At 38.5% G+C, this 9,834-nt stretch overlaps 1 protein-coding gene across 2 annotated transcripts in view; it reads right to left on the reverse strand.

Moving 5' to 3' along the window:
* The window catches only part of SPIDR (scaffold protein involved in DNA repair), a 469,654-nt gene extending 467,296 nt beyond the window's left edge, over positions 1-2,358 (reverse strand). For both annotated transcript variants that reach the window (XM_077768515.1, XM_077768516.1), the window contains exon 1: positions 2,259-2,358. In XM_077768515.1, the coding sequence (XP_077624641.1) occupies positions 2,259-2,291 (33 nt within the window). In that variant the 5' untranslated portion in view covers positions 2,292-2,358. The remainder of the gene's footprint in view (positions 1-2,258) is intronic.
* Positions 2,359-9,834: the final 7,476 nt, after the last annotated feature.

The raw sequence follows: 9,834 nt of genomic DNA on the forward strand, positions 1-9,834 counted from the left end.
CTGCCTCCACCTCAGTGTGTAGCACTCAGGTGTGCAATGTACCTTCCAGGACCTGGGAGTTATATATAAATCTTGTTCCTCAAAGTTCCCTGATGATTTTTGCTGAAGTGCATCCTGCAATCATAATAATAACCACAAGGTCTGGTCCAGCTACAACTCTGGTCAGGGAAAATGGCTTAGTACAAGTAATCCGGGGGGGCCCAGGCAAGTGCCTCAGGCATTCCCAGTCAAGCGTCACTAGCAATACACGGAGACCAACACAATGCAGGAGAAACCATTAGGGCTTAGTGAATTAAGTGTAGGAAACTGATGACTTCATGATACACTTGAATGTAAACTGAGCTCAACAAAAAGGTCAAACACACATCTGAACACACATCTGAAAGTCAGCTATACAGCAGTGACAGCTAACATCAATATATGAGGTTGCTGAGAACAAATGTGTATAGTGAGAAAAAGCCCAAGGTCAAAAATGAGAACATGGCAGGAACAGAGTAAAGAGAAGTAAATGAGCAGATGCAAGATCGGAAAAGAATCAGGATAAGCAACAGACAAGAACTCTCCTCTCTCCCCGCCCAAAAAATATCAATAAAAGCAAGTGGTAAATGTGTCAAATGCTACAGTGACCATGATTTAACAATTTCATATCTTTTCTTGATGTCTTTTACATTTGACTATTTCTGGAATCAGGATGTCTTATAATCAATAGGTATGTTTGACATAGGTTTCTTTTACTCCGCATAACCAGTTACAAAAGTAACAGAGTGCCTGACAATCAATGCTATTCCAGAAGCAAAGAAACATGATACTGATAAGGAAGTTGAACCAGTATATGTGAACTATCTTTTTCAAGTTGTTTTCGGTAAAAGGAAAAAGAGACAAAAAAGAAGGCACTGTGTTAGCTTTTTAAAATTTCAGGATGGGGGCGCCAGGGTGGCTCAGTCGTTTCTTCAGCTTAGATCATGATCTCAAGGTTCGTAGGTTTGAGCCCGGCGTTGGGCTCTGTACTCACAGCTCGGAGCCTAGAGCCTGTCTTCGAATTCTGTGTCTCCCTCTTTCTCTGACCCTCCCCTGCTCACTCTGGCTCGCTCACTCGCTCTCTCTCTCAAAAATAAATAAAACATTAAAAATAAATAAATAAAATTTTAGGATGAGACAAGTATGTTTATAAACAATGAACTTAGAAACAACTTTTTTCTTAATTTTTCTAACATTTATTTATTTTTGAGAGACAGAGAGAGACACAGAGCACACGTGGGGGAGAGGCAGAGAGAGGGGGAGAGACAGACTCCGAAGAAGGCTCCAGGCTCCAAGCTGTCAGCACAGAGCGGCACGAAGCCTTGAAAACTCGTGAACCGCGAGATCATAACCTGAGCGCAAGCCGGATGATTAACTGGCTAAGCCACCCAGGTGCGCCAGAAACAGCTTTAAAAAACAACTTTAAAAAGACCATGGACACATGCCAGGGCAAACACAATTCACAGAAGGGAAAGATGTACTGACAAATACAAGTACAATCATTTAAATACCATTAAATGTAGTATTTCCTACACACGCACTCCGTGCCCAGATACTGGAATGTAAGTTGGAATACAGAGTTTGGCGGCGGTTAGCTTCGGATTCCTCTCCCACTGACGTAGGAATAGGATTCTGAAACAGTTTGGGATAGAAAGGAAAAGTGTAGCAACACAGATACAGGGGGGTGGGGGGGGTAAGGTGACCCATCCATTCCAACATCCACCGCTGTCTTCATGTGTTATACCACAGTCAAAAAGACACAATGCCAAACACTAGCGAGGGTAAATGTAGCTCACACGCCAGTTCCAGATTCAACTCCTGCCGCTCACTTCCGTCACCTCGCCAGCTGCGACCTCTCTCCTTTCCCAGGGAAGTGGCTCTCCGCTCCGCACCTGCAGCGGTTGTTCTCCCAGCCCCCCACATCTCACCGGGAAGGCGCGACGCCGACGGAGGGCGGATTCCGCACACCTGGGCCGACCTCAGGAGAGGCACCCAGCGAGGCAGGCTCTATCCACGCTCACCGACTAAACCAGCCGCAGCCTAGCCAGGGGTCACAGCTCCCACCTCTCACCCCTCACAGCATCTGGCCAGCCTAGCGCTCCCTGCGCGCCGCCTGCCTGGCCGATGGGGAAGTGAAGGGTGTAGGACACACATGGCTATGGAGGGCTACCGAGCGACCGCTGAAGACAAAGCAGAGAGAATAGGCCTGGCGTGACACTGGTTCCCAGTCTACACCGTACCTTCCGGGTACAAGAAGTACCGCCGCGAGACATCTCTCGACTCACAGCCACCTCCCGCGCGTAGTCTCCACAAAGGCGTGGCGTCTCTTCAAGTTGCCGGAAGGCCCCGCGCCACCGAACCCGCTCCGCGCACCTCACTGTACTCAGCAATTGGTCAGTGCTCGGGCGAGGGGCGGGGCTTCCTCTGGACACACTGCCCTCCCTGTGCTGCGCGCCACGCGCGCGTTGGGATTGGAGGGCGCTCGGAGGCGGGGCGGGGCTTCTCCACCACTCCGTGCTCTCTGGGCACAAATGTGATTAATAAAGCTAGGTTGTGAACTCTGGTAGCAGGGGAAGGGTCACCGCTGCTTATCGCACTTCTTGCTGGGGCTAGAGAGTCTGCAGAGCGAGCTATGGACCTACTTCAGTGCTGTCCTTGAATTCCTGTTTGGGGAGCTGCTTCGCGGGTGCTTCCCGCGGAGTCAGCCGCCAATGTTTTTCAAAAAAAGCTCGTATGTGGTTTGTTTTGTCAAGCAACAGCTGACCTTAAGTGAAAACTCTAAGTACGCTACAAATTCAATAATCAATACTTAAGGAATGGTTCTAGCTACCCAACCGAAGAAAGGAGTTTTCTTTCCCTATGATTTGGGTTGGGGGCGGGGATAGGTTAGGTATCCAGAGCAGAAATTCTCAGATTTAGGAGACATTAAAATCACCAAGATTTATTGTAACAAGGGATGACTGAACTGGATTTCAGATTCTGTAGGTCTAGGGTGGTATTAGAGAACTTGTGTTTCTGACAGGTTCTCAGAAAAATTTCCTTAAAAATACAGCCCACTGACGTACTTGAGACAAGCAAAATGACCTTCCTCAAGGAGCTTAGCTGCCTCTATGTCAATACTTTGTTAGAAGTAAAAGGCAACCTTCTTAGCTTGTCATTAGCCAGACCTCCAGGATCCTGTAAGTCTTTGTTAACATATGAAAATCCTTTTGGAAACGTCCTTTTCTGTTTCCCCAAGATACATGGTAGCAATCATCCTCCAAGCATATGGCCCACTAATATATATCTGAAGGGGCTCGTAACTAAGGTTTTATTAGATAGTAGTAAGTGACCTTTTCCTAACAACAGCTAGCCCCCTTAAGGTCCTGGAAACCTTGTTTCCAAATTCCTTAGAGACTTAAGCTATCCCTAACCCCCTACCAACTTGAAAGTATATAATCACCCACTCCTCACAACCCCAGTGCAGCTCTTTCTGCTCACTTTCTGTTCCTGTGCTTCAAAAAAACCACATTTTTGTATCAAAGACATCAATATTGTTAATGCTGACCCTGTAATTCACTTTGAGAGCCACCGGCAACCCCATTTCTTAGATCCCACAAGTGAGTATACTTAGTGTCTCATCACTTTGAGAAGTAAATTTAAAAGGAAATACAATGGGAAGGGGAGCCAGGACTGAGTAGAAACAGAATTAGATCACAAGTATAACTAGGTAGGAATAGTCTGTAGTAAAAGCATCTGTTGTAGAACATACTAAAACAAGGATTTAAGCAAGTTGACAAAGTGTTAGCTAGGGGAAGAGAAAAGGATTCTTCATTGTACTCTCAAAAGTATAGTGGAAGTGGAGTTTGGTCTACTGCTCCAAAGAAGCACTTTTGTCCCTTTATAAGAACACACTGCTTTCCAATTTATCCATATTCCCCATTCATTTGCCATTGTTGCCTCAGTTTGACCATCTTATTGTGTCTATCCTTTGAATCTCTATTATATATCTCCAACTTCTCCATCCTGCTCAGCCTCATTAGGCAGTTCTCCATGCTCTCAGCCTCATTTAGGCAGTTTGACCATCTTATTGTGTCTATCCTTTGGATCTCTATTATATATCTCCAACTTCTCCATGCTGATCAGCCTCATTACACTACCTGTCTGTAATCACCACTTGAATGTCTAAGAAACTCTTCAATCTACATTTTTCTCCTCCTCAAATAAGATAATTCTCCATGTTGGTAGTGGCACTAACATTCACCCAGTATGTTGAAACCTGAGAAACTCTTCAACCTAAATTTTTCTCCTCCTCAAATAAGATAATTCTCCATCTCAGTAGTAGCACTAACATCCACCCTATATACTGAAACCTCAGATTTTTGTGAACACTTTTGTGTCTCTTATCCCAGTCCTGACTGTCCCACTTTCCATTTGTATATTTCTCAACTAACCGCTCATTCTCCACTGCCACGACCATATTCTAGGTCACTAATTTATTTTACCCAAACTACCCAGTAGCTTCTAACCAGTACAACTTTGTTTACTCTTCCCCCATCTACCCATACATAGGATCCATTCTCCATATAAACATTCTAATGATGTCTATGCTGTTCATATTAGTCTTCCTTTCAATTGCCAAATGTACTCTAAGGCCTCAGGGTGTATGGATTTGCTACTCCATTTGCCTAAAAGGCTCTAGCCTCCTTCTGCCATGTCACTTCATACATAGCTGTTATAAATTGTTCATGCTAACAGATGGGTACAAGGAGGTTTATTATATCATTCCTTATTATTCATATGTTTAAAAATAAAATTTTAAGTTTAGATTTTTTTAAAAACCAAAAAAAGACACAAAACACCCTGAACCTGATCTTAGTTTATCTGAACTCCCAAAGCTAAACCAACCTGTTCATTTTTACAGATCCTATGATCTTTTTAAGATGTTCTATTAAGCATAATTTAAACAATTATTATAATTATCATCTGGCTCCACCTCTGACTGTAAAGTAGTACCATTTCTGTCTGCCTCATCTTTATATCCCCAGCACTTAGCACAATGTCTTCCATATACAAAGCACTCAAATAAATATTTGCTATGATGAACTAATAATTATTAGATAATTATTTCTAATAATTTGAAGTCTCACAGGTACAAAGTGTTTAGGATTAGAACTCTTGTGACACCAAGGTCCATGTTTTCTCCAGTATATCATTCATAACATAGTATAATTATGAGGAATTTTCAATTAAACAAGGAGACTCAGCAAAAGTGAATTATCCATAAGATGGATAAGCCTGTGCTGGATTGGATTTTTGAACCCTACCCAGTCCTGTCTTATCAACAAATATTCAATGCCAAAACATAAAAACAAGTGGGAACATTTTTCTATTTACTCATTTATTATCAGAATTTTTGGCCTAGTTCTTGTTTTGCAGATATCTGTGGTTTTCACTCTGCTTACAAGTATCCTAAGGATTCCATGAAAGGGTCATGGAGTCTGTTGAGGGCAAGAGTCACAACAAGGATCTCTCCTGTTCCACCAGGGGAGCTCTACTTTCCTCTCTTTCAAAAATAGGGTGAGATTTGACTTTAAAAATATGGGGGAGGGAGGAATGTTTGAAATCTACTAGTCTAGTCTATATCCTTTTCTAGCCTAGTAGTTATGAGTACACTGGGCTGCAGGTAAAGACAAGATTTGAATGTGAAAAAATGAAACTGTAAATGTATTAGATTAAACCTGATCAAAATTCATTTATAATTGGGGTGGGCAGAGTGGTTCTAACTATGACTCAAAATTCACTAATCAAATAGAAAAGATTGATAAATTCAACTACGTAAAAGCTTTAATTTATGCATAGCAAAAACCACATGCTAGTAAAAGACAAATGACACAATAGGAAGACTAATTGATACTCCTCTCATATACAAAGAATACTGCCCGAAATTATAAATTGCTCTTGGAAGTCAGGAAAAAATTACCAACAACCCAACAGAATACAGGCAAAAGACATAAAGTGTTCACAGGAAAAGAGACACAAATGGCCTTTATACCTATGAAATATGTGGCACCTCAATAGTGAGAAATGTAAATTAAAACTCCACACCTAAAATATTGGCTGAAATCTAAATAGCTGACAAAACACATTAGGGCAAAGGCATTCTCATAAATTGCTAATAGAAGTACAAAATCATGGCACCCCTGTCAAAGGGAATTTGGTAATATTTTCCAAAATTACAAGTGCATTTCTCTTTTAAGGTAGTAATTTCACTGGTGGGAATTATGTCTCCAGATATACCTGCACATACATGAACTGATATGTATGGAAGGATTGCTACTGCAGCATTATTTGCAATAGTAAAAGACTAGAAATAACCGACATACTCATTTACATAAAATAGACTATTAAATAACTTATGGTATACATTCACAATGATCTCTGGCATATATTAAATTAAAAGGAGCAATGGACAGAATAGGGTTCATAGTGCATTGCCTTTCTAGTGTATGAAAGCAGAGAAGATGTATATTTGTATTGCTTGTGCCTGCATGAAGAAATGCTAGAAATATAGAAGAAAAAAATTAACTTGATATGGAGTTTTATTCTGTAGGGAGGAGAAGAGCCAGGTAATTGGCATGAGAAGAATAAGACTTATGCAGCATCTCTACCTTTTTATACTGTTTTGATTTTTTTAGATTTATTTATTTTTGAGAGAGAGAGCACAAGCAGGGAAGGGGCTGGGGTGGGGGGGGTACAGAAGATCCAAAGTGGGCCCGGCACTGACAGTAGTGAGCCCGTTGCAGGGCTCAAACCCATGAACATTGAGATCATGACCTGAGCTGAAGCTGGACATTCAACCAACTGAAGCATCCAGGCGCCCTTACACTGTTTTGATTTTTGAACTAAACATATACTCATTCAAAAAATATAGATTGAAGAAATTAAGAAAAAGGTGCACTATATTCTAGAGTGATGATGGTGGCACAACTATAAATAGAGAGAAAACCACTGAATAGTACACTTTAAAGGGTGAATTTTAGGGTATTTGTCTTATATCTCAATAAAACAGTTATTTTTAAAAATGTGGTCAGGGATTGGTAGCATCAGCATCATCTGGGGAATTGTTAGAAATGCAAATTTGGGGGCCCTAATCTAGACCTAGACCAACTAAATGAGAAATTTTATGGGTGGAGGCTGGCAATCTATTCTGACATGCCCTCCAAGTGATTCTGAAGCATACTCAACTTTGAGACCTCTCGACTAGATACAGTGGTAGAATTAACATGTTCTTGCACAATAGTAATCTGAAAGCATCTTACTACTACATCCATGCACTCAGGATGAGAAGAGAAGCCCTTCTCAAGCTGTTTAAAATCATGAACAACAATAATGTCAATTATCATAATGATATCTAACATATTTGTTCAGGCACTGTATTATTAATGCCTTTACATGAAATGAATATGTGTCTAACCTCCTACATTAGGACATAACTAGATACATAGTAAGTGCTCAAAAGCTGTTAGCTATTACTTTATTTGCCTAAGATTTATTATTATTATTATTTTAGAATTTATTATTCATCTTAGATCATCTTCTTTAGCATCTCTTTTTCCAGTTTTATTAAGATATAATTGACATGCAGAACTGTATAAGTTTAAGGTGTATAGCATACTAATTTGACTTACATATATTCTAAAATGATTACCACAGTAAATTTAATGTCAATCATCTCATATAGATGTAAAAGGAAAAAGAAAAAATTGGTTTTTTTTCTTTATGGTGAGAACTCAGGATCTACTGTTTTAAAAACTTTCAAAATGCATCTCTAGTATTTATTTGCCTTATAACTGAAAATTTGCATCTTTTGACCACCTTCATCCAATTCTTTCTCTTCTCACCCTCTACCTCTGTAACCACAAATCTGATCTATTTTTCTATGAGATTTGGGTTCCTTTTTAATATTACACATAAAAGTGAGATCATACAGTATGATCGTTCTCTTCTTACTTATCTGTTAAATATTCCCTCAAGATCCATCCATGTTGTTACAAATGGCAAGATTTTCTTTTTTATGTGACTGAATAGTATTTCATATATACATACATACACACACACTATACAGTATATATTCCATATATATTCCAATAGTCTATATATACACCATATGTATGTGTATGTATATACCATATCCACCATATCTTTTTTATCTATTCACCGTTGTACACTGCCTGAGATTGTTCCCATTTTTTGGCTATTGTAAATAATGCTGCAGTGAACATGGAAGTGGAAATATCTTTGACATAATGATTTCATTTTCTAGATACACAGTAGTAGAATTGCTACATTATGTGGTATTTTCATTTTTCATTTTTTGAGGCACTTCCATACTATTTTCCACAGTGGTTGTACCAATTTACACTCTCACAATAGTGCATAAGAGTTCTCTTTTCTTCACATCCTTGGCAGCACTTGTTATCTCTTGATAATTTGGTGATAGCCATTCGACCAGGTATAAGGTAATATCTCATTGTTGTTTTACTTTTAACTTCCCTAATGATTAGTGATGCTTTGTACCATGTCATGTATTTGCTGGTCATTCACATATCTTCTTTGGAAAAACATCTGTGTCTTTTGCCTATTTTAAATTGGATTGTTTATATTATTTTGCTGTTGAATTGAATGAATTCTCTATATATTTTGGATATTAACTCCTTATTAGAATATGATTTGAACATATTATTTTCTATTCTGTAGGTTGTTGTCTTTTAATTTTGTTAGTTTTTTTTTTTTGCTCTGCAGAGGCTTTTTAGTTTGATGTTGTCCCACTTGTTTACTTTTCAGTTTGTCACTTGTGCTTTAGATGTCAGATCCAAAAAAATCACTGTCGAAACCCTTATGAAAGAGTTTTTCCCCTAAGTATTCTTTTAGAAGTTTTATGGTTTCCAGTCTTGCATCTAAATTGTTAATTCTTTCTGAGTTATTTTTGTGAGAACTGTAGGATAGGGATCTAGTTCATTCTTTTATGTGCAAATATCCAATTTTCTCATGAGTATTTATTTAAGAGAATGTCTTCTTTGCATTGAATATTCTAGGCTTCTTTATCAAATATTAGTTGTCAAATATTAGTAGACTGTTTGTATGCCAGTACCATATTATTTTGATTGCTATAGCTTTATAATACAGCTCAAAATCAGAACATGTGATGCCTCCTACTTTATTCTTTTTTCTCAAGAGTGCTTTGGGTATTTGTGGTCTTTTATAGTTCCATATAAATTTTAGGATTGTTTCTTCCACTTCTGTTTAAAAATTCCATTGGAATCCTTATAAGAATTGCATTAAATATAGATGGCTTTATATAGTATAGAAATTTAACAATATTAATTCTTATAATCCATGAACGGGGATACTTTTCCATTTATTTGTGTCTTCTTCGAAGTGTCTTTCATTGATATCTTGTATTCTTCGTCGTTGTGTATTCTTTCACATCCTTGATTAAATTCATTCTAAGTATTGTGTTGTTTCTGTATTGTATATAGGATTGTTTTTGCTATTATAATTTAGATCATTTTATTTATTTCTTTTTCATATAATTTGTTCTATATACTTAGAAGTGTTACTGATTTTTGCATGCTATATTTTGTATCCTGCAACTTTACTGAATATATTGATTAGATCTAACAGTTTTTTGGTAGCATCTTTAGGCTTTTCTACATATAATATCATGTCATCTGCAAACAGTGGCAATTTTATTTCTTCCTTTCCCATTTTGATGCTTTTTTTTTTCTTGCTGATTGCTCTAGCTAGTACTTCCAGTAGTATGTTGAATAAAGG

Source organism: Crocuta crocuta, unplaced genomic scaffold (assembly GCF_008692635.1).
Source record: "Crocuta crocuta isolate KB4526 unplaced genomic scaffold, BGI_CrCroc_1.0 scaffold381, whole genome shotgun sequence".
NCBI classification, from domain to species: Eukaryota; Metazoa; Chordata; class Mammalia; order Carnivora; family Hyaenidae; genus Crocuta; species Crocuta crocuta.